Source organism: Melanotaenia boesemani, chromosome 19, assembly GCF_017639745.1.
Source record: "Melanotaenia boesemani isolate fMelBoe1 chromosome 19, fMelBoe1.pri, whole genome shotgun sequence".
Classification (NCBI taxonomy): domain Eukaryota; kingdom Metazoa; phylum Chordata; class Actinopteri; order Atheriniformes; family Melanotaeniidae; genus Melanotaenia; species Melanotaenia boesemani.
In genome coordinates this window covers 11090392-11112062 of record NC_055700.1, presented here as the reverse complement: position 1 = coordinate 11112062, position 21671 = coordinate 11090392, and the positions used below count along the sequence as shown (strand labels likewise).

The following is a 21671-nucleotide window of genomic DNA, read 5'->3' as shown; positions in this document are numbered from 1 at the left end:
AGAGTCCGTCAAATCTCTCTTCTGACCCATTTTGCCAAAGGAATGGAAGTTGCCTAATAATTATGCACACCTGATATAGGGTGTTGATGTCATTAGACCACACCCCTTCTCATTACAGAGATGCACATCACCTGATATGCATAATTGATAGTAGGCTTTCAAGCCTGTACCGGTTGGAGTAGAACAACATGCATAAAGAGGATGATGTGATCAAAATACTCATTTGCCTAATAATTCTGCACACACTGTATGTGTTGTATGTATGAGTACCTTAAAAGGCTGCTGTTCTCTGCTGACCTCCAGTGGCATTTGTACAAAGTACAAAAGCTGAACATGAATTGACCAGAACGGAATGACACTGTTACTTTTTCCCCTTTGTTTTGTTGTTGTTGTTGTTTGTTTTTTTTTTTTTTGTTTGTTTGTTTTTGTTTTGTTTTTGGCAAACACGATCTTTACTTCCAGTGATGATCTGCAGCTTTCAGCCCTCCATGCACTGCAATATCTCCCAACTGTTGTAGTCCCCACACAGCTGTTAGAGGCACCAGCATACCAGAGGAGAACAGATGGAGCTGTTTGCAGTAAGGGTGAAAAGTGCATTTAGCTTGCTCCGCAATCACATTTCAGCTGAACTCTAAGGTCTACCAGAGGCAAGTATACTGCATATCAGTTTAACATGATTGAAAATTGAACTACTGCAGATGCTCTGGTTTTCCATTGCTGTTCTACAGCCATTTGGCTGGTATCTGTCTTTCTTATCAGTTTAATTTCCTGCAAACACACCCACTCATATAGAAACTGGAGTTGTCACTCAGCTGAAAACAGCTGGTCATACAAGCCACCTGAAATAAGATCAAATATCTGAAAGCTTTCAGTGTGAACAGAGCATGTGGTAGATATGTTAATTGGATTATTTTTTATTTGTGTAAATGTGCATTTTGGACCTCTTGACAAGTCTGACCAAATTGTCAAAAACACAAAAGTTGAGAAAACAATGGATTTTGACTTGAATAAATCTGTTAAGAAGGGTTTAATGGCACAACACTGGAGGGCAAAGACAAACAATGGGTGATGATTAAAGTGATATTAGAATCAAGGATTCAGACACTAAATAAGGCTTTACTGCAGGCAGGATAGAGTCCCATATGTCAGAGGACTGTAATGTATTATGGTCATAGTCATATTTGTTGACATACATGTTCTCAAGCTGGTGAAACTGCACCACAGCAGCACAGTAATACTATAAATTTTAATAACATTAACCTCAAAGTCTTATTTGTTTTCATTCTACACAGAGTCTGTATTGCAGATGTTCAAGTGATAATTTCAGCCCACCTAGATCAAGGGACACTGTAGGGCATGGAGCTTTCAGGAAATCTGAGACATTAATCTGTGGGGTTCCCAGTCAGCAGTGGTTCTGTGAACTCACTGGTTGGTTGCAAAGTAAGGGCATGTTGACTAGTGATTCCAAGAAAACACTTTCTTATTCTCAAACTGCTGAAAAACCTGTTGAATTTTTCTTAAGGCCATTAGCTTCTTTGAAACACCATATGTAAAGTGTTCTGTGCTCTGTGTCCTATGACACCCTGGCCACTGTTATATTTGAGCAAGTTCTGCTTCGTGAGTTACAAACTCTACATAAAGAGGTGGGTTACTTTCTTCAGTGAAGTGTGGGGGTTTTCTTCATGAAAGCTTTCAGTACTTTGTTGGTGAGAGAAATTCCCAAAGGTAACCAGTACATTATAGTCTGATGCAAAGGAGCCAGCAGCAGTACAGCACAATGAGAAGCAGCAGATCTTATTAATTAAATTGGAAGCTTTTTCTGGTGTGAACTAGTGGTGCATTCAGATATCAAGAGTTAGAAGCTATTCCTGACACAATAAGTGATGGCATGACCTGCCAGACAAATTTTAAGTGTAAAGTAAAAACTTTAATGGTCATAATGTCAAATATAATTTTACTTTTTGCAAAGTTTCATACTTCAAAGTCAATGGAGCAAGTTTGTAATTGGTAAATAACATTACAATTGACATCATAACTGTGAATTGGGTAATTCAAGGAATCCAACAAAACCTAATTGGCAACAATCAGAGAAGAAGTTGAAAAGTTAGATCTCCAACCTTTTGTGCTACTAATCACACTAAAGTGCTTATGACACCAAAATGTATGTAGTTTCTTTCATGAAGATTCTTCAAGACTTCTTTGCTAAATCCTGCTAAAACACAAAACACAGTGCAGAAAACCTAGCCTCCATAAATAGATACAAATAACTGAAATTATGAAAATGCACAGAACAACAAAAAAAAAAGAAAAGAAAAAAAAGCCATATTTATTGAAAAAGGTGATAAAAAAAACAGCAGGAGCTGAATTAACTGACTCTGAGTTCATACGAATAGAGACATACATTAAATCACAGTAAATGTTTGGTTGTTTGGAAACTGTTTTATACAGTGGAGCACTTTCAGCCTGTGCACACAGCTTCAGCTGTTCTGAAGCTGTGGCTGCTCAGCTCCAAATATACAGATCAAAAAAGCCTCCAGCACAAGTTCTCCTTGTTTCCCTCCAACCCTGCAACCTTTCGTTTACGTGGGGCACCACTTGCATTGCTAAAGTACATGAGTAACAATTTTCTGTGTCAGCTAAATTGGAGATGTGGCTCTGGAGTGAAGAAGTGATAACTGTGGATTATTACCCAGAGAGTAAACTGACACTTAAGTAAATACCAGCAGTAAACAAAATAGAAACAATCTAAAAGGATAGGCATACTAAACAGCAGCTGCTGGTATTTGTAAGATTGCATATTTCTATACATTCAATGATCCATGTTGGTGACTTCAGTTCCCTAAAGTGAACGTGGAGTGCAGCGTCTTCAGACAGTCCCTTTCTTCACATTTGACAGAGTAAATGTGTCTCCCACACAAGCCATTAGCAGACCAACCAACCAACCAACGGCTGTTATCACTGGCTGCCAGCTGGTGTCCCAGCTTTTTCCAACATAGCAACAATTTATGTAGTGTTGTTCACTCAGTACCACTCAGTGAAAGGCCTGTTGCTCTGCAGCATTTGAATTAAGTCTCCTTGCCAGAACACAAGCAGCTGGGTGCTCCGGCCCAATTCTTGTTCTTAAATCCACGAGAGGATCTTGTTCATTCAGAGGCTTCTTTGAAGTCTCAAACACAGCCACTCTTTAAAAGGAAAGGTTCTAACTCCTGCGACAAGGTACATTTTATCTTGAAGTGTTTTTGCTCTAAGGCCTCGATGCTGCACAGGGACATCCTGTAGCTCCCTGCTGTCACTGAGACACGTGTATAAATAATTCCCAGACTTGTAAGTGCTCATTTGCTCCCAGAAAGATCTCATACAGAGTTGGTATGTGTTGTTTCATTTAAGTCTGCGGTTAAGGGTGTGTGCGTCCCACTGGTGACCATCATACTGAGTTTTTCTGTCCCATTCCTTGGTTCTTCCCTTCGTGTTCTTCTCTGCCAAAACCGTCTGCACCTGCGACTGAGAGACAAACAACAACAGTACATTTGCAGCCAAAGGATGGCAGGGACTCAAAAATCACAGCTGTTGACTATTTAGATTTCAATCTTAAAGGAACAGCTTGTGGAAAATACTTCACATTTCTTTCCAAAAGTTAGATAATGCAATTTATTTAACCAAATGAGCAAAAAAAAAAAAAAAAATGGCTGCCAATCAGACTGACATTCGCTGCATGCCAATACATACATATTCAAACTTAACCCAAACTGAGACTGTCTGTTACCTGGCCTCAGGTGACCCACATTATCCCTGATCCTGTGCAGACATGACCTAATACACTGGATCAGTGGTCCCCAACCCTGGCCCTCACGGCCCACTATCCTGCAAGTTTTAAATATCTTCCTACTGCAGCCCACCTGATTCAAATTAAACAGCTCTCTGACAAGCTCTGCACGAGTCTACTAATGAACCATCAGTTTGAGTCAGGTGTGTTGAAGCAGGGAAACACAGAATGTCTGCAGGACAGTGAACCTTGAGGACCAGAGTTGGGGATCCCTGCAGTAGATGGTTTAACAAAACTACTGAGTTTGAAAAAGAAAAGCTCTAATGACATTTTTTAAGAGCAAGCATCAGGCAAGTAGATCAATAAACCTTTTCCAGCAAGTTCATGATGTAAATTAAAGTCTTACTGAAGAGCAAAATGTGTTTTCAATAAGAAAACAAAACAGAATTACCATTTGCTCCTTGTTCAAGAAATGAATTCTTTATTTTTAATATGGCTGGTGTTCTAGTAGCATTATACTCATAGCTCCCCCATAGCTGCAGGTACAAAAGGCTGACGGATTGCAGCACATGAGAGGAGTTCGTTCCCAGTCTTCTGTGCTGGACAGTCTTTCTAACCTGTTGCTAAAGTCATGGAAGCAATGAGCTTTTCATAAAACCAGCTGCCTAAATTTTACTTAATTTCAACAAAACCCAAAAATGACAATAAGTCAACTAAGCTGAAACAGACCTGATTGAAACTGGTGAGAAAACCAAACTGTTCCTTTAAGTACATTTTCTATGAAGTTAAACGACTTTTCATCTTACTTTGAACAGATGCAGATGAAAACAATGACAATCACAAGGAAAACAAGCCCAGCAATGACGCAGGCTATTATGATTTGTCGTCTCTCTCCTATCAGCCAGTCCAGGTCCACATATTCACACCTGGAACCAGTGTAACCACTCTGACACCTGAGGGTAGAGAAAACAACAAAGATTTTCTTAGCTTCCATTTTTTGTGAATTTTCCTTGCAGCCGTCCATGCTTGCCTGAAGTAACACTGATCAGCCATAACATTATAACCATCTACCAAACACTGCCTAAAAAGCTCTCATTTTGCCACAAAAAACAGCTCTGGTTGGTCAGTGCAGAGTTTCCTGAGGTGTATGATACCAGAACATTAACAACAGATAATTTTATTCTCGTGGGTTGTAAGGAGGAGCATTTGCAGATGGGCCCTGGTTCCCCCAGAAGCCATCAGATCCCTTTAGATTGGTATCTGGGGGGTTTGGAGACCCAGTGAACCCCTTAAACTCTGTCAGATTCTTTGGCTGCCTTTGAGCAGTTTTTGCAGGATCAAGTGATGTACTGCTGGTGGAGGATCCACCTTATTGCCATAGGCTTCCTTCTCTTTTTTTTCTTTCTATTCTGTAGTTCCCATGTATAAATATATGGTATTATTGGGGTCATGAATTTGTATTTGTCTTCTTCTGTCTCAACAAGTCTTTCTTGCTAAAAGTTGTGGTTCCTTTCGATCCTTCTGTTCTGTCCTCTCCACACCCGACTAGTCGAGGCAGATGGCCACCCTTCCTGAGACGGGTTCTGCCGGAGGTTTTCCTTCCTGTTAAAGGGTAGTTTTTCCTTTCCACTGTCGCCTGCTGCTCATGCATGTTCAGGATGGGTGTCTAATTCAAGGACACGTTTCAATCTATTGGACTCCTTAGTTACATTTTTTTTTTTTTAATTGGCAAGAACACAGTTGTTTTATTGTTGTGGATTTGTTTAAATTGGATCCCAATTAATTGTCTTGAAGTGATATTGTCTGTAAAGTGCCTTGAGATGACTTGAGATGTGAACTGGTGCTATACCAATAAGGCTGAACTAAATTGAACTGAATTAAATTGATCATCATACTACAGGTACATACTGAAGCAGCTCAAAAGATCTTTGTTTGCAGAACTGTTTTTGCAGTTGAGCTTCTCACTTTCTCAAGCTCATCCTTCTCCATAAACAACTTTTTGTAGCTGTCTCACCTGCAGGATGGTGTCTCCTGCTCCTTAATGTAACGACATTCTCCATGAACGCAGTAATATGTCAGATCCTCAGGACATTCTGAGAAGTGGCCATTCCACTGTCCTGTTTCTTCTGTGTCTGTCAGACAGAAAAAAATCACAGTATCTGAAATTATTTCAAGAAAAGGTTTGCATTTTATCAGTTGTTAACCTGGGCAATACAAAGTTTAGTCACAACATTCAAACCACTAACAACTGAAGTGAACAACACTGGTGGTCTCATTACAATATAAACTTAAATCCATTATTCATTCGCCCGACATGCATATTTGATGATGGTGAGCTACATGTGTAGTCACAGCTACCCTGGAACAAACTGACAGAAACATGGCAGCCAATCAATGCCAGTGGGCTTCCTGACCACCACCAAACACTCATACACATGCATACACCAGCGACGCCAACACTAGAAGCAAGGAAGGGGAGGTGTCTTGCCCAAGGACACAACGACAGATTGACTTGGATGAATTATTATCATCATTATCATTTGTGCTATATGTACAGTCATATACACAGAAAAATGCACCATGATTGTTGAATATTGCACTGGCAGTATGCTTTACTTTTATATGTGGTCGTGAGCTCAGGCATATTAACCCTTAAAGTTTACAACATGAAAAAAGCAAGAGGAAAAACAGTTTCTGTGCAGATTTTCTTTTCTTTTGGACAATAATAATAAGAAATAATGAGATAATAAACACTTGATTTACGCAAGTAGTAGAAAAGGTTCAGGAAGATTTATGTCCACAATTTTTTAAAAGAATTCATTACTACCAAACAGGCTGAGCAGCACTTTGGTTGACAGTATTGTTTTACAAATTAAATTGGATTGGATTGGACTGTCAAAGGGTTAACAAGAACACAGGGTGTGTGTTGCAGGAAACACACAAAAGCAGAACTTCCTCTAAGTGGAAAACAGTCCAAAAAAAAAACATGTTGGAAACACCAACCTCATCTCCCAAAGGAATAAATTAAAGTGACAGAAAAAAGATGATTTAATATTTCTTATTATTTGTGTCCATTTGTGCAAGTTTTTGCTTTGTTATAATTTCATATTTTTGCATGAGAACAGTCTGAAAAGTTACATGTACTTTCTGTTGGTTGCTTTCCCAGTAGAACAATGCGCTTCTAAAATTCAGACCATTAGGAACCATCAGCAGAATCATAATATATATCTATGGAGTCTTTAACTGCTATAAATATTATTTATGTTATTGTTTATGATTCTTGATTATTTATATTATTGATATGATTTTTTTATTGATTTTTGTAATGACGTCATGAACCAAAGTAATGAAACTTTTTGCACATTATCCTGTTTTTGTTATTTTTGTTTTTATCTGCAAAAAAAGAGACAAAAGAGGTTTTTGCCATGTTGGATGTGCGCTGTTAGATTTTCTTTTTTTAACTACTTCATTCCCTCCTGGTTATGTGCAACCAGTGAGATATACTTACATCATTCATTGTGTACATTTCTAGAGAACTTTGGTGTGCTAAGTCATATGTTATTTGTATCTCTGTATGTTTGACTGTGGATCTCTGACGTACACCCTGACATGACCTGATTTATAAATAGTGTTTGTAATATGAGTGTGATGGTCAGAACCAAAAGAAGGCCTGGTGTCCTCAAGGTCTCATTACCACCTCTCTCAATTAGGACAATTCTTTGCTAAATAAAACATGACTGGTTGGGATTCCCATTCTCTGTCTATGTCCTCATCTCTTTCTAGTTTACTCAAAACACACCCTGAAACACCTGCTGAACTTCTGACCAGTGGTTTCACGTAGCACTTCTTACAAAGCTGCCGCTATCTTCACAGCCTACTCAAATGAAATTATCTTTTAAAATGAGCTTGTAAAACAATACTGTTGTCGAGAATACATCAATGGCAGCGCTCCATTATTAGCTGAAACATGAGAACCAGCTTGCTGTCATAACCTCTGCACTGAAAGGAAAAACCTCCAAACGTAATGTTTAATGAGACAGTTTGGGAGGGGCATGCTTTTTTGTAGTTTTGTCAATAGTTTGCTAAGATGATGAATAGTTCACAAGCAGTTGTTCTCATGGCTCTTAGAGGTTGAATATTCTTTAAACATGATTGTAGTCTATATCTGCCTACACAATAAGACATTTTGAGGAAAAGGTCTGTCCTCGGCATTTTGTTCATTGACTTTTAAAGTGAAAGGAGGAGGAATTTCATTTTTAAAAAACTGAAAGTCATGTTGTATCGAGTGATGAATCCTCCCCACTGTCTCAACAGTGCTGAAGCAGTGGTGGTTCGTCTTGACAGAGAACAGATCAAAAGGCAGCCAACATCCAAAAAAAGTAATTTGAAAGTCCTGGAGGACTTTTCCTGGTGTCTACTTAAAGAAATAACAAGAAAGCTTGTCCAACAATGTTCATGCTGGGTTTAGAATAAAGGAGGTCAAAAATATAGACTAATTTTTATTAGTACTGCACAAACTTTTTTTTGCCTCATTTAGTTTATTTCCATTTAATTCACACTTTAATAAATTGCTGTCTTTCACAATTAGCTTTAGCCTTTAATAAACTTGTCAATGCCTATGGCATATTTGCATATATCTACTTCTGTGTGTGAGCCAATCATTAAAATCAACTTTATTGTCCCACTTGGGGAAATTTCTAGAGGTCTCACCTCTGTTGCAACTAGAGTTGTCAAATTATAAAACACACTCATACTAAAACACAAATCATACAAAGCATTACAATAAAAACAATAAATTAAATGAATAAAATATGTAGTAAATAAAACAGCTGAAAAAATATACAAAACATAAAATCAATTTGATCCAAAAGAAATTAATAAATAAACAACACTTATTAAGAGCAGGATAATTCATCCATTAAACTTCAAAACCTCAAAGAAACCAAGCATTTATGGCACTACTGACGGATCCACCCCCTTGCCTGTCTGTCTACCTGTGCAATTGTCTCTGTCGCCATGGAGATGACACTGGGACACAGTTCGATTGGCAGACTTGTCGGTGGAATTCCATTCTGCCAGGCAGTATTTGCATAAGGCCAGCACTGAAGTCAGAAACAAATAAATATTAAAGCCAGTAACACACAACAAGCAAAAAGCCAGGCACACACAACAAACATGTGGACACAGGCCATGTGCAAACATTTTAGCCAATTTGTAACCACATTCCAAATATTGTATAAGAGATGAAAAAGCTTTCACTACCTTCAACACAAGCCATATTAACCCCCATGAGGACTCAGAGTAAATAATTGTTTACTAATGACTGTGTAAAGTTATAGACATGATAACACCACGACTTTCAAAATGCCGTACACAGTCAACTCTAACTGAACAATCATTTGTAGTCACAGAGGACATTTTGCTTATGTATGGTTCTTCTTTCAATCATTAACCAACACTAAATCTTGCTGTTTTGCTCAGAGGGCCCTGTCTTCAAGCCTGGTTTGGCTTGTTATATGCAAGAAAATGTTGTTTTTCATACTTTATTTGATCCTCAGAAAACTTTTACTGAAAAATGCAATAGAAATAAGAATCATTTGTAAGCATTATTAAAATGTGCTGCTGATACACGACTAAGGGTAAAATATGTTAGGAAGAACAGAAAGTGAAAAGCAAATGTGTAAAAACAACATTGAATCTTACCTGTTAAAGCTCCTATATAGAGTCTATTTACCTTGGCCATCTCCTCAGTTGATAAAAACACTCACATGGGTCATGAAAATGTGCCGTCATTGAAAAATAGAAATCAAACTGGATCAGCCTCTCAACAGAGGTCAATGACCTTTGAGAAAGGTGTGGACAATCTATGGAAGTTCCCCACTGATGTGTTGTATTGTGTCTCTTCATTGATGGCGGCTACATTAATAGTCAGCCAGGAAAGCTTGAGGCTACAACTAAAGCGCACACACAAACACACACAGACACCCTCACATGCAAAGCGACTCTGGACTGTGGCTGGGCTGGACTGCAGTTAGTGAGACTAGAAAAGGGGATGTACTGAAATCCAACACTGCAGTCTGCTCTCCGCCCACACCTTTAAAGGAAAAGACAAGGTATTCAGGTTGGTTCCTCTTTGTAGAACAAGTGTATCTTTATACCTGACATTCTTTTTCTTGAGAATGGAATGACAGGTGGAGCATTCATTCATAATAAAGAGCAACCTGTTTACTAGCCAAACCTAAGCCTCTGCTTTCTTTTGTATTGTCTTTTAGAGGTTTGCAGGCAAAACTGGACCAACAGAAAACAGAAAGTAAATGTAGAAGGAGGGACTATTGCAACATCAGGTCTTCCTCTCGAACAAGTCTTTACTTATTACTCCAAAATTTAAAGAAAATCTTATGCTAAAATTGCTATGAATAAAAATATTATACTTTTTTCTCATTACTGCATTTACTTGATAGCTGTAAGTTACTTTAAACAACCCGATGAGTCCATAAACTATTATACATTTGATTAACACAACTTCAACAGAAAACAGTTTTGATGAGGCTTACTAATTCTTAAACCATTAATTATGTCATTATAGTAAATGTATCATGCAAATCAACATTTTCAAAAGAACTGAGAACTTTCGCTACTTTGTGAACATTGGCAATAATTTACCCAATTTCTGGCTTGTAATGCACTATTTCTACATCATGAAATGGCCTCTTTCTGAACTCATGCATCAAACAGGAGAATCCTAGTCTCAGTTTGTGTTTTTCTAAACTTTACCAGCAGATGGCAGAATTTGAGACGTTTTATTGTAGAAAGTGTAGAATCTGAAAACAAACACTTCTGTCATGCAAAACTTAACATTGTGCACATGGTTTAAATGATTATAATATCATATCACCTTTTTAAAAAAAAATGCATTGCTGCATGGTTGATCACGCTAGGGTTAGTATAAGTGGTTGACCCATCCATAAGTCAGTTTCCTGTGAGAACATCTACAAAAAACAACTCATTCTTTTGTCAAAAAAACAAAACATGTGCAAGAATCCACTAAACTTAAACTCTATTAAAACTGAGTGGAAGTGTATACAGAGAGCTGTAAACATCTAAACAACGTATGCATTTAATTCATGTGAACTTTACACCAATGTGAAATGACGATATGCATTTCCCTTTTACTATTTGTTTTGTTTATATTTTATTAACTAAAGTTTGGTGTGATAGCAATTATCAATCGTAAAATCTTAAGCTGTTTTTGGTTTTCTGCTGTTTCATTGTTTTTGTATTTTGCCATAATGTTATAATAAATTAAAAGTGATTGTTACTATGCACTGCTGTGTATATATTATTATTATTATTATTATTATTATTATTATAACAATTATAATAATAATAATTATAATAATAATGGATTACATTGACATAGACCTTTTTAAGGCACCCAAATCGCCTTACACTGAATCCAGTTTTCATTTACATCACATTCATACTTAGTGGTAATAAGCTACATATGAATTGACAGCTGCCATGGAGCAGAATGATAAAAAACTTGGCAAACAATTCATGCCAACAACTTCTCTGACCTCTATCAAATGTTCAGCCAACAACTTCTCTGACCTCTATCAAATGTTCACACACATTTATACACCAGCGATGTCGACACTGGAGGAAAGAAAGGTCAAAATTATGTTTGTCTGTTTTTGCTTTTTTCATATTGATTATAACTTACAAGTTGAAAATAAGAATATAGCTATTAATTATAATATTACCCACACAAGTATAATATAGGATTATGTAATTAATGCTTGTTGCATGGCAACTGATCATGGTTTACACCAAGACATTGTCCATTTTTATACCCACTAAAATTCACATGTAAATAGGAATAATAATCCCTCATCACCGCAGAGTAATTCAACAGTCTAACCTTCAAACTTTGATAAGGAAGGATGCTCAAAAAATGCTTTATATTACTGCTATTGAGTCACATCGACTTTTCAATCCATTGGGTTAAAAGAACATGCTGAGCATGGCCAATTAGTTTGGAAAACTTCACAAATGTGAGGGCAAAATGGACAGCCATAAACTCAGAAAAGAAGAGACTCTGTAAATTAAAACTGTAGGATTATAATGAGTCACTGATTTTAATCATATTAAATTTTTTTTACAAACTCCCCACTATACCTCTGGAAAATTTAATCCAACATAAATGAAGCTCAACAATACTACACCAAATACCTGCAAGACATAGTAGGTCCATGATGTGCCCTCTTCGTTGAATGTGGCATGGTTGGCATTCTTAGCAGGCGGATTTATACTCTACACCAAGTAAACACTAACAACCAGCCATGTCTCTGACTCTCTTGTAGTTTCAGTGTGTGCACCCAGTTGCCATCTTTTAATTTCAAAATCTGGCTGGTAGTTGGAAGTCATCTTTGTGATGTGTTCAGGGATTATTTTCCTTGTTGAGATGCTGGTAAAATGCGTCCTGGAGAAAATGAGTCCTCTGATGGCCGTTAGAGAAACAGCATACGAACGGCCTCCGTGTATGTAATAGTCACATTGTAAAAAATAACGTATTTTGGTCCCAACTAGTGAAATAACTGGCTAAACCAGTTTAGAACCAGTTTGGAAGCCGACAGCAACGATGCTTGAAGAAAAAATTAACATCCTTATCCAGAGATAACAACTTAACAGTCTCTTTATCTTATTGATAACATCTCTTGTATTGCCTAAACAACCAGGAAGTAAAAAATTGTTTTAGTGAAGTGTTCTTGTGCTATTAACTGAATTTAGCTCAGAAATTAATTTATATTTTTATGGTCTTTTATGGTCATCAACACACACCATAAATACATAAATTATTAAAAGTGTAATATAGATAATAAAGCAGCATATTAAATCGTTTGTGCATGTTGCTTTGAAAGTTTATGCAAAAATTATATGTTAAAGTAGTGAGACAGAAGTGAAAAACAATCCTTATGTTGATATTTAAATACAATTCACACAGAGGTGTATAGCATTTATGTTTTACTATTGGTTTTTGTGTTTAGCTTCACTACTTCTATGAATATGTTATAAACATTTAAGGGGCACTGAATGTTAGCTAAGTTAGAATTTACAGTAGAAAAGAGAGTGGAAATTTACAATCAAATAAAGAAAAAAAACTCATGTTTTTAGAATTATCTTTATAAATTTTATTGTACAAAGTTGTATTGGAATAATTCTCTCTCTCTCTCTCTCTCTCTCTCTCTCTCTCTCTCTATATATATATATATATATATATATATATATATATATATATATATACTACTGTTCAAAAGTTTGGGGTCACTTCCCTATTGAATCCCATGGCAAAGTGACCCCAAACTTTTGAACGGTATATACATATATGTATATATATATATATATATATATATGTATATATATATATATATATATATATATATATATATATATATATATATATATATATATATATATATATATATATATTAAACAGAAATACAAACAAACCAGCTTCCCTCAGTTTTCTGGCTTCATACCCATTTTAATGCCTTGATATAAGATAACGTAAAATGTCAACGCTTTGTTCAACTTTTCATTACATAATGATCATTTATGCTTATGATTATTTTAAAAGAGGGGCATGATTTTGTGTTGTGCATAAAACTATTGAGACTTGTCCCTGAAATTGAAGAGAGAGGAAAAGGAAGTGAAAAACATGAGAGCAAATGGAGTTGTCCCGTGACTGGCTAGACATTTATGCTGAACTTAGTTCTATCTTGGATAACTGTCAAATATCAACACTGAAATTTTGATTTATTTTGAAGATACACAAATAAACACTGATTATTATCATACACCATTATTATAAAGGGCACTGGCATATTATGTTCAACAGAATTCATACAATAAATGTATTCTGCTTTTTACACCATGGTGATTTATGTTTTATTCCTAGTTTAGCATTGTTTCAAACTCATTTTAAAAAAATTCCACAAAGCTTAAAGGCTGAATGAGGGAAATTTTGCACTCTGTCTCTGCAGTTTAAACAGGAAGACTCAGTTTCCTCTCTCTGGCTGCATTCCTAACTTTAGACTATCAGGAAGTTCTGAGGCCATTAGATTCCAAAGTGTCTCTTAGAGCTCAGTCAAAAACATCTGCTTTGTGCAATTTACAGATAACTACAGTGTGACTCTGCCCTGTCCACTGTGTGTAACTGTCCACTTGAGATAATTCTTAAGTTATCAAAAGGAATTCAAATAAACACTGACATCACATAATGCCCTTTAAAATATATCTGAAAAACATCATGTTTATATTGTAAAATAAGTCAAAACAAGACAGTAAGTTTAAACCAAATACATCAAAATGATCATGTGCTTTTTTGTTACTTTTTATTTTTTTTATAAAAACATGAAGTTAAGACAACATAAACCATGCTATAAAAAAGATAATTTTCCTCTGAGCCACTACGAACACATCTTCTTCCTCTGTAAGATAAAAAAAATTGCACGCTGTTAAGTTTTCATTTAAAATTCAAATGCAGTAAGTAAGCACTGCTTATATAAAGAAAAAAGAAACTGTATGGACTCTGACCTTCATACCACAGCACAGGAACGTGGCTCTCTGAAGGGGTTGCTGCCTGTAGGGACGCCAACCAGAAGGGCATCTTTACCTGCATTCTGCAGGCAATACTGTTGAAGCTCTGCAGCCGCCTGAGACACCTGGCAACACCATCAGAAATATTTATCTACGGGCTAACAGGTGCTACTGAATTACCAGGTTGTGCAAAACCATTCTTATATTCTTGATCTACAGACTTGATTATTAAAATTATTTGTTAATATTTTTATAAAAACCAGAAATGCAGATGGTTGACGTTTTGTTGATGAATTGTTAAAGAACACACATTTCTTAAACAGAAACTGTTGCAAGAAACTCAAGTATTCAACTCTTTAGTAATGATACCATAATATAAAAATACTCCATGACGTGCAGCCCTGAGGATGTAAAAGGAGGCAACAATGACCGTTGCAATCTTAAATTTACAGTATTAATACTGATACCCTAATAGGTTCATTGCATTGTATAACTGTAGTTAGTAAAGGTGAAGTTTAATTTTCACTCTTTTGTGCAGAACTGAAAATAATCAAACTGATATTTAATTTTTCAGTTATTTTATTTATTTTCTTCATACAAAATTAACATTAAAAAGGGAAAAATGTCTTCACAGCATCTTACTCATAGCTCAAACTCTCTTGTTTGTTGTCCCAAACTAAAAACTCAATAAACTGAAATAATCCGTTGAAAATATTAAAACATTTCAAAACAGGAAGCAATAAAGGTTCATGTTTCAGACACTGAAACAGAGACATTTGGGATTATTTAAAGTTAGTTTGAATACAAGAATAACCATCCTGTAACAACACAAGTACGATTTAATATAGTACCATAAAAACAAAAAAATACACTTTAAAGCACTGTTTCTTTTTCCATTAATCACAGATTGTAAACATTATAATCAAACTAATGAAAAAATGTTTCCTATAATGTCTCACTCGCTTCATATCTCACATCTTTAAAGTATTCCCTTTGTTACCTTGATTCTTTCCACACTGGCTTCAAGCTTCAGTTGTTCTACCAAGCGTCGCATGTTGGATAAATTGGAATTAGAAGTCATATCTGCAGGAGACGTTTTGGTGAAGAGAAATCCCTTGTTTAAAGAAAACAGTCTCCGTAGTCTCTAGACACAAGCAGTTGACTCCACTAATGAGCAGCAAATGCTGAACAAGAAAAGAATGGCCGGGTTTCTTTCCAAATGACCTCAGTGCCCTCCGCTGAGGAAACTAAGGAGGGACGGAGGCATACTGATCTCCACGTGCATTTGAAGACAAAACAAAGAATGAAACAACAACAGCCCCCTTAATTAATATTAGAGCCCACAACATGGATATTCATTTGTAAGACAAATTAGCTACTTTAATAATTAGTTAGAAATACGGTGAGTGTTTAACCACAGTAAAGCCCCCACAGTTTTAATCATTCTGATGATGTTTTTCACAGAAACCTATTTGCTGTCACAAATGAATAAAATAACTACTGTTGTAGAATTATTATTATTATTATTATTATTATTATTGTAGACCTACTGGACAGTACACTATTTAGAGTGGGAGCATAGTATATCTGTGTATTTATTTGTATTTAATTTCTTGATATGTATTTGTATACTCCATAAATATTTGTGTTTAGCTGAGATGGATTACTAATGGAAATTAGCCAGTGGCCAAATGTAATGTAATGCTTTCCTTTAATCTTTTTGTGTATGTTTGAATGCTAAACTGTAACATATAATAATCTGATTCATCTATTGCTTAATTTAGTGTTATTTTTATTCATTTTATTTTATTTCAGCTAAGTTTAGGTGACTCATGAATTTACATAATACATAATTTCAAGGTTTGTTTTGCTGACTGAAGAAAGAAAGAAAGAAAGAAAGAAAGAAAGAAAGAAAGAAAGAAAGAAAGAAAGAAAAGGCAGGCACTGCGCCTGCGTCAGATTGGCGGAAAGTGTAAAGAATTGTCGTGCAGCTCTTGACGCTGATGCGGAAGGAGCTCGTAGCATATGACATATTTAAGAGCAGCAATGCAGATTTGTGTGACACCCACGTGGATCGTTAACGCAAACACGACACAGTCTTCTCGCTTTATCATTGGTCCACAGGTGATTATCGGGATTGGCTGTAAGTAGCTTTTGCAGTAAGGTAAACATTAGGGAAACCTTCAACACTTCTGACTAGAGTCGATGTAACCGGGCAGATATGAGCTAACCGGCTCGTTGAACAGTTTGACCTACGGGACTCTTAATCTTGAGTTGTATGTGAAAGTCTAGCAGACATGGTGGAGGTGTTTTCCGGACGGACACTGCTGAATAAAGACGGGGATGTAGTCGACCCTGAAGAGGCACTGAGAAACAAAGTGGTGGGCATATACTTCTCTGCGGGATGGTGTCCTCCGTGCCGGGACTTCACGCCAATCTTGTGTGACTTCTACACGGAGCTGGTGGAGGAGAACGACCCCCCGGCTCAGTTTGAGATAGTTTTTGTCTCCTCTGACAAGTCGACAGACGACATGGTTGAATATTATCATGATATGCATGGAGACTGGCTCGCGCTGCCCTGGACAGATGATTATAAACAGTGAGTATCAGGAAAAGTTGCCTTTGTAATGGCGCCCTTTCTCACAGATTTAATTTAATATAACATGTCTGGAACATAATTAGGTGCTTTACATCCTATTAGATTTAAACAGTGTAGTCTACACAGCTTAAAAGGCTCCAGCTTATGTAAAATGCTTATGGGGTCACCCTGCCAGGGATTAGGTTTAAATTCAGAGCAGACACAGTTCCTCACTGAGTTCAGAGCTACAGTGGGTTCAGAGCAATCTAATTTAATGTCCATTTTATGATTAATTTAATTCACTTCAGGGTTGATTCAGGTCCGCTGTTATCAGTGTATTTTATGCTGGCTGTTAACCACTTAAATTCAGATTCTATTAAATCGCACACAGGTCTTTATTGTAAGTAAAATGCATCTGTGAAAGTGGAAAAGTAAAAAGTAAAAGTTTTTGGTTGCTTCAAAAGTTTTACACAAGTACAGCTGTCTTAAATTAGTCATTAAAGCTGAGTTGTGTTATTAAGTGTGTAAATCTGGCTGTTATTTTCATCAAAGATAATTCAGCTTATTTATCTTAATATTTTTGTAAAATAATCAGAAACTCTAAAACCAACATCATCAAATGATTTATTTTAACTGATTAACAGTCTAACCTCTAAAATGAATCCAAAAGTTTCACTTTATCCCTGATGTTGCTTTTTAATTCTGTAGTTTTTCAGTGTGGAGTTATGTTTTTTTTTTCTCCGTATGCTGTTTACTGTGGGGTTGGTTCATTATGATAACATCAGAATGCGTTACCATGTTTATACCAAAAGTTTCAGGTATCTTGCATCCCTGCCTCTCAGATACACATAGTGGAGTAGTTTAAAAGTAGATGGGAATGGAAAAGCTCCAAACTTGCATAAAATAGAATAATTTAAAATATCAAGTGTCTCTTTCTGCTGAACTTACCTTTATGTTTCTCTTTCTTTTTCATTCAAGTGAACTGAAGCAGCGCTACAAAATCACAGCGGTTCCCAAACTGGTGATCGTGAAGGAAAATGGAGATGTGATCACCGATAAGGGCAGGAAACAGATCCGAGACCGAGGTCTGGCCTGCTTCAGGTCTTGGTTGGATGCTGCAGAGATCTTTCAAAACTTCAAGGGTTAGAAGGAGCATCAAGTAGATATCCCTACCCTATAAGACACTTCTATTGCTTCCTTTCCAGTCCGAAAGATTATAGAATAATTAAATTAAAGAAAGAAGAATTTATATGTCTTTTAAACTAAATTATATTAGTTAATTTATCCTTTTAAAGCCTGGATGTTTTCTTTCTGTGTACCTACTCAAACCCTTAGAATGAGGCATTGTTAGAAGAAAAGTCAAACCTTATTTGACTGAGTACATGACATGGTTTTATGATAACAGATATTTAAAATACTGCTTCAATTGCAGACCTTTACCAAACTACCAAACATACTATGCATTTAAAATGAATCTCAGGCATAATTATTTGGGAAAGTGTGTGTTTAGTGTAATTAACAGCCACTTTAGTTTTTCAGGTTTTTTTTTTTTTTTTATATATAAACATTAATTTATGTTCTATTGAAGGTAGTGCACCAGAAAAACAGCTACACCTTCCCCATATTAAGTAGACTGCTTTTGTATAACCCCCACCAATAAAAAAAAAAAAGGCTTGTGGGTATATTTTGGAACTGCCTGTATATTTTTATATTTTGTTTTTTATGATTTGTAATAAAAGCAATGATAATATATTGTGATTTTGGGTGGATTTGTTTTATAATTTTGTATCAATGAGCTCATGTGAACAACAAACATTGATTCCCCTTATGCCTCATTAAATGACATAAATCCCTCAGGATCTGTTTCCAGCATGCTAGCACATTTACATCCACTGCCCTAATTGCCTGTTTACCTTGAGTGATGCTCCCGTTTACTTTGTACAATTATCATCCAGCAGACGTGATGACTTCATGATGCTTCTGCACAGGCTGATTTATCCAAGTCTGTCTTCTTAAGGCCTCAAATAATTCATAGCCTCTAATTCTCAGACACTCCATTCACAAATAAATTGGGCAGAGGGTGGTGCTTATCACGGGCCAACCTCTGAGGACTGTGCCGTGAAAGCATCTTCTTACATCTTACTTGGTAAACTGATGCAACTCCTAGAAGTAATGTGAAGTACAAAACTTAAATTGACATGTTGGAAAAAGATCTGACAAACCCACAGACATCTGCTGTACTTCAAAGTGAATCTAGGTGTTTTAACATCCAGTAGAGGCTTATTATTCCAGTTTGCATCATTATTTCACAGAAGCAAGTCTGTGGAAGTTGCAGTTTTTGCACCCTGCCATGTGAGGTCAGTGTGTTGTTACATATGAGAAAACGGCTTACCGTCACCAGTGTGCACACTTAAATTAAGCAGTGGATTTTCCATTAGTCTGTAATACCAGTTAGAGGAATAAACTATAAAATGCAGTTTAATCCAGAGGTCTGAGGAGATTACTCAAATATTACTCTTTTTTTTTTCTTTTTATGTTTTACTGTCACTGTGCAGAAGCTGTGGTGTAAATCCTGTTTTCACATCTAAATGCTGTCTCATAAACTTTTCAGTACACTGGAAAGCATCCTCTGTCCACCAGTTAAATATTTTATATTAAAACATATCTGAGTATTTTATGGATTCAGTGAGGAAGAAGAAGACTTTTTTAAGAAGTTGATGACCACCATTGCAAGTAGGGAACAGTGATTTGTGATGAATAATTGATGTGGTATAACCCCATGACAGGGAGAAGCCATGAGATGGCAGCACTCACATGAAATTTAAGTTATTTATTAAATCCATATACAGTCTTTTTATTTGGGCTGACTTAAAATATGGGAACAAGTTGTGCACAATATGAGATGAAAGAGCACACAGGATTACTTATATTTGATTAATTTATTCAAATGCTGTGTTCAGCATTGCCAGTGGTTCTTTACTAAAAACCAAAATTTTGGTGTACTTAAATATTTTTCTAATATCCTACTGCCTATACTCCGTTGTAAATATCCATCCATCCATTATCTATGCCGCTTCGTGCAATTAATGGTCACGGGGAAGCTGGAGCCTAACCCAGCATCTATCAGGTGAGAGGCAAGGTTCACCCTGGACAGGTCACCAGCCTGTCGCAGGGCCAACATAGAGAAAGACAAACAACCATTCACACTCACACTCACTCCAAAGGGGATATTTAGAGTGATCAATTAACCTAACATGCGTGTCTTTGGACAATGGGAAGAAACCGGAGTACCCGGAGAGAATGCACGCATACACGGGGAGAACATGCAAACTCCACCCCACCGTGAGGCAGCGGTGCTAACCACCACACCACTGTGCAGTCCCTCCATTACAAATTTCATTACAGCTATTTGGTAACAAAACATACTGATTAATTTAGTATGTTTTATTTACTGCGATGTAGACTTTTTTTTTCATATATAGAAATAGATGAAGTGGCTTAGGTATCTAGTTAAGATGCCTGCTGTCTTCACCTCACTGGTGAAGTGTTCTGGGCATACCAGGAGAACATCCTGGAGATGAACCAGGACTCTGACTGGAGGGATTATATCTCTCGGCTGGTCAGAGAACATTTTAGGATCCAAACTAGAAGAAGTGGCCCGGGAAAGTCTGGATTTCCCTTCTTAAGCTCCTGCTGCTGAGACCAGATATCAGATAACTGGATGGGTGGATTTATTTTTCAGCATGTCCACCATAATATTTAATGACAGACTCAATGTTCTTCCAAATGGAAAATACTGGTATTACCCAATGTCCTGGAAAGAAAATATTCCACTGTTCTTTATCTACATGTTTTCCCAGCTTCTCTTTTCCTGGAGAAGTTATTTTGTTCTGACCTCATCTTTTAAATTCCCTAAAGATCTTCTGTTGGTTTCAAGTTGGACAGCATACATGCAGTTTTGTAGTTTTTATTTCTTTTCTAAGAAAAAAACCCTTCTTCAGTCTTGGCAATGTGCTTTGGATTGTTGTCATGTTGGAATTTTCCTGTGGAGATAGTCGCATAGACAAATAGTTGTTTGGGTAGAAGAGCCCTGCCACAGCAGAACATGGTGCTAAAGACATACTGTCATTTCACCAAGTAACAGCAATGCCAGCATGCTGATTGAAAGTACAAACACTAGCATCTATCTATGTTAAGACGTTAAATTGACTTTCTTTAAGTGGGACAGCCTAGCCCCAACCATAATCTTGACCATGTCCAGTTCATTCTTAACGCTAAACTCAACTCAACTTAAGTTTACACCTTGGTCCTAAGAATAACTAGGACCCCAGAAATGGCATTCTGTCTCATAAGAACTGGATTTCAGTCCTCATAAGCACTACTGGATACAGCAAGAGCAATAATTATACCAGAAAACTTCCTAAAAAGTTAATAAAAACACAGCACCATACCATTATACTCCCTCCTCCATGCTTCATTGACAGAACTTTGCATTTGTTGTGGTGATATTCTGGCCAGGTTCAAATTAAACATGCTGTAGCTTGTCTGAGCTAAACAAGTTTATGTTGGGGTATATGAATAAAAGAAACTTGCTTCCAATATTCAAGCATCTTTTCATGTTATAAAATAAAGTTTAATCTAAAAATTTCCTACTGAAACACAAACAGGCATTTTATTTATTTAGGCTTAGCTGCTTCTTTCATAGGGTTTGAGTTGTTAAAGAAATTCTGA

General features: G+C 36.5%; 3 protein-coding genes across 4 annotated transcripts; 1 reads left to right on the top strand and 2 right to left on the bottom strand.

Moving 5' to 3' along the window:
• Positions 1-428: 428 nt before the first annotated feature.
• Positions 429-12204, bottom strand: btc (betacellulin, epidermal growth factor family member). 2 transcript variants are annotated; one of them, XM_041970260.1, is made up of 6 exons: positions 11996-12204; positions 9467-9857; positions 8758-8865; positions 5778-5895; positions 4570-4716; positions 429-3501 (listed from the first exon to the last, which is right to left on the bottom strand). In XM_041970260.1, the coding sequence occupies exons 2-6, from the start codon at positions 9504-9506 to the stop codon at positions 3354-3356; spliced, it is 561 nt and encodes a 186-aa protein (XP_041826194.1). In that variant the 5' UTR covers positions 9507-9857; positions 11996-12204; the 3' UTR covers positions 429-3353. The 2 variants fall into 2 exon arrangements, with proteins under 2 accessions (XP_041826194.1, XP_041826195.1); XM_041970261.1 differs by lacking the exon at positions 11996-12204 and having other exon boundaries at positions 9467-10015.
• Positions 12205-13262: 1058 nt separating this feature from the next.
• gng10 (guanine nucleotide binding protein (G protein), gamma 10) lies at positions 13263-15593 on the bottom strand. The gene is made up of 3 exons (XM_041970210.1): positions 15363-15593; positions 14360-14487; positions 13263-14253 (listed from the first exon to the last, which is right to left on the bottom strand). Exons 1-2 carry the CDS (start codon positions 15441-15443, stop codon positions 14362-14364), a joined length of 207 nt encoding a protein of 68 aa, XP_041826144.1. The 5' UTR covers positions 15444-15593; the 3' UTR covers positions 13263-14253; positions 14360-14361.
• A 761-nt stretch (positions 15594-16354) lies between these two features.
• nxnl2 (nucleoredoxin like 2) lies at positions 16355-18662 on the top strand. The gene is made up of 2 exons (XM_041969160.1): positions 16355-16961; positions 17919-18662. Exons 1-2 carry the CDS (start codon positions 16660-16662, stop codon positions 18085-18087), a joined length of 471 nt encoding a protein of 156 aa, XP_041825094.1. The 5' UTR covers positions 16355-16659; the 3' UTR covers positions 18088-18662.
• The last annotated feature ends 3009 nt before the right edge of the window (positions 18663-21671 follow it).